Source organism: Petaurus breviceps, unplaced genomic scaffold (assembly GCF_028583685.1).
Source record: "Petaurus breviceps papuanus isolate PSGF00001 unplaced genomic scaffold, PetGlider_PUasm1.0 172, whole genome shotgun sequence".
Classification (NCBI taxonomy): Eukaryota; Metazoa; Chordata; class Mammalia; order Diprotodontia; family Petauridae; genus Petaurus; species Petaurus breviceps.
The window spans coordinates 1760320-1763008 of NW_027185755.1; the positions used below are offsets into that span (position 1 = coordinate 1760320).

A 2689-nucleotide genomic window follows, 5' to 3' on the forward strand; every position below is an offset into this window, starting at 1 on the left:
ACAGATAGATATAGATAGATAATAGATAGATGAGTGGATAGATAGATGATAGATAGATCGGTAGATAGATAGATAGATAGATAGATAGATAGATAGATAGATAGATAGATGATAGATAGATAGATAGATAGATAGATAGATAGATAGATAGATATACATACACACATACACATATATTCCACTGATGATCCAGAAGTATCTGTTAAAACCAGCATAACCACATGCCTCTTTGAAGTCTTCTGGTAGACAGTAATGAGACTCCTAATGGTGATTGCTGTTTTTCTCTTTCTGGGTCAAAGGAAGATTTCGTGCTGACAGTGATCACTTATGTGGGGCTGAGCCTCTCCCTGCTGTGTCTCTTTCTGGCTGCCCTCACCTTCCTCCTGTGCAGAACCATCCAGGGCATCAGCACCTTCCTCCACCTGCAGCTCTCGCTCTGCCTCTTCCTGGCCAACCTCCTCTTCCTCACCGGAAGCAAACAAACTCAGTTTAAGGTAGAAGGAACCCTTGAAATTCTTTCCTACAGAAATCAAATGCAGATATTTTGCTGATAAGGTGCAAGCGTCAGGGAGAAGACAGATATGGCAATGGATAATTAATTGACTATGGCAAACACTGGGCTCAATTATGTTCAGGAAATATTTTTTATAAATCATATTTGATAAAGATTTTTGCCTGGGTGGGTGAAACAGCATGGCAAGGTGGACAGAGAGCTGAAGTCAGAGACAGGGGCCTCCTAGGTTCAAATCCGATCTCTGACACTTACTGTGTGACAATGAATAAGTCACAACTTTTCTGAGTTTTAGTTTCTTCATTTGCAAAAGGGAGATAATAAAACTAGCCTGACTTCCAGGGTTGCTGTGAGGATCCCATATGTTAACAGAGGTAAAGCAATTTACGCACCTTAAATACTCCCATAATCCAATGGGACCTTGGTTTTGAGGATATGGTCAGTCCCTCCAGCAATGCCCACTTCCTCCTCTTGTGTCCTCCATATGCTTTGGCAAATCCTCTACTCGTGTAGAGGCTCTGCATGGATTGTAATACATCTCCTGGGGCTGTCCATCTAGTTATCCCTGACTCATTTGGACAGAACTAGAGGAGAGAATAGAAAAGAGGCCTGATGGTCCAAGGTGGTCACAGCTGAGCCCCTGCCTATGGTGCCCCAGGTCAGGGTGATGGAGGTGATCAGACTGGGATTAGAGATCAGGACCAAAGGGAGAGGAAACCTCCCAAGGAGAAGAGGTCATCAGCTGGAAGTTTAGGACAGCTTCTAGGTCATGCTGTTGGGGCAAGTGAGGAGCCTCAGGCCAAGTGGAAGGGCCCTCCTTGCCTTGCCCATCACCAAAGGGAGAACAGAAATACTGCCCATGATAAGAGAAAAGGAAATAGGAAACTCAAGAGATTCCTTTACATGCACATTTGAAGATTTTTTGTGTCCCTCTACACCCCAATCCACCATGACTTCCTTATGTATAATGATTTTGATTCCCCTGTGGAAATTTCCCTGTATTCCTTGATTTCTCCAGTGTGGTGCAGTACAGAGAAAGCCCTGGCCTCATACCTATGAATATTTGGGTTCAGGCTCCCCTCTCTGACACACAGTGGCTGTAAGATCCTGGGCAAGTCACTTAATTTCTCAGGGCTCTGGGCAATGCCATAGGTGCCAACCTGCATTGGTAGAGGGATTTTCCTCACTTGGGAATTCCCTATACCAATGGTACAACAGGTCCAGACCCCATCCACCAATTCCCCACAGAGATCAAAGTCAGACACCCCTGCTATTAAACTTTATAAATATCAGTGAAGAAGAGGGAAAGTGAGTTTGTTCACCCCTGTAATGAGTTACAAAGTGAGGTTGTGAGATTTCCATCTGCTCTGTATGCACCAAACGCATAGTTTGTAATTTATATGTTCAAATGTGAGCACCTTAAGATCAGGGACTGCCTTTTATTTTTCTTTGTTTTCCCAGTACTTAGCACAATGCCCAGCACATAGTAGGTACTTTATAAATACTTGTCGGCCAACATGTTGCTGGGCACAGCAAGCACGTTCATCACATGCACTGCTTATGCAAGACTGGGAGTGATCACAAACATACAATGACAGTCAGGATCTAAAATGATGCAGACAGACTAAAGAATTCACCTGGGTCTAATAAGATCTAACTCAACAGAGATAACTAAAATGTCTTATAGAATCAGCTTTACAAGTACAAGTCAGGGGAAACATGGTTACTCTGAAGCTTGAAAAAAGACAGCAGTGGAAATGGAAATAACCACACATACACACACAAAACCTAAATTAAATGTGGCAAAAATTATTTAGAAAAAAAAACGACTCAAAAGAAGAAATATGAGAAACTACCCCCACCCCCATCTCTTTATAGAAGAGGTCATTAGATTGCAAGCTCCTCAAGGGTGAGAGCTTTCTTTTGCCTCTTTTTGTATTCCCTAAGCAATTAGTACAATACTTGGCAAATAGGAGGTGATTAATGAATGTTGATTGATCGATAGGTTCACGATTATGGTACACTGCACTTATTTTCAGACTTTTGTGATATATTGATCAGTTTTGCTCATTTTTTTCTTTTGTTTTTTTTCTTTAAGAATATTTGTTGGGGGCGGCTAGGTGGCACAGTGAATAGAGCACTGGCCCTGGAGTCAGGAGGACCTGAGTTCAAATCCGG

At 42.4% G+C, this 2689-nt stretch overlaps 2 protein-coding genes across 2 annotated transcripts in view; both read left to right on the forward strand.

Moving 5' to 3' along the window:
- Positions 1-2689, forward strand: part of LOC138157532 (adhesion G protein-coupled receptor E3-like) — a 246002-nt gene that overhangs the window by 22928 nt on the left and 220385 nt on the right. The gene's annotated exons all lie outside the window — the stretch shown is intronic.
- The window catches only part of LOC138157524 (adhesion G protein-coupled receptor E4-like), a 23684-nt gene that overhangs the window by 1780 nt on the left and 19215 nt on the right, over positions 1-2689 (forward strand). Inside the window, exon 4 of the mRNA XM_069083169.1 lies at positions 300-494. Coding sequence (XP_068939270.1) covers positions 300-494 — 195 coding nt within the window. The remainder of the gene's footprint in view (positions 1-299; positions 495-2689) is intronic.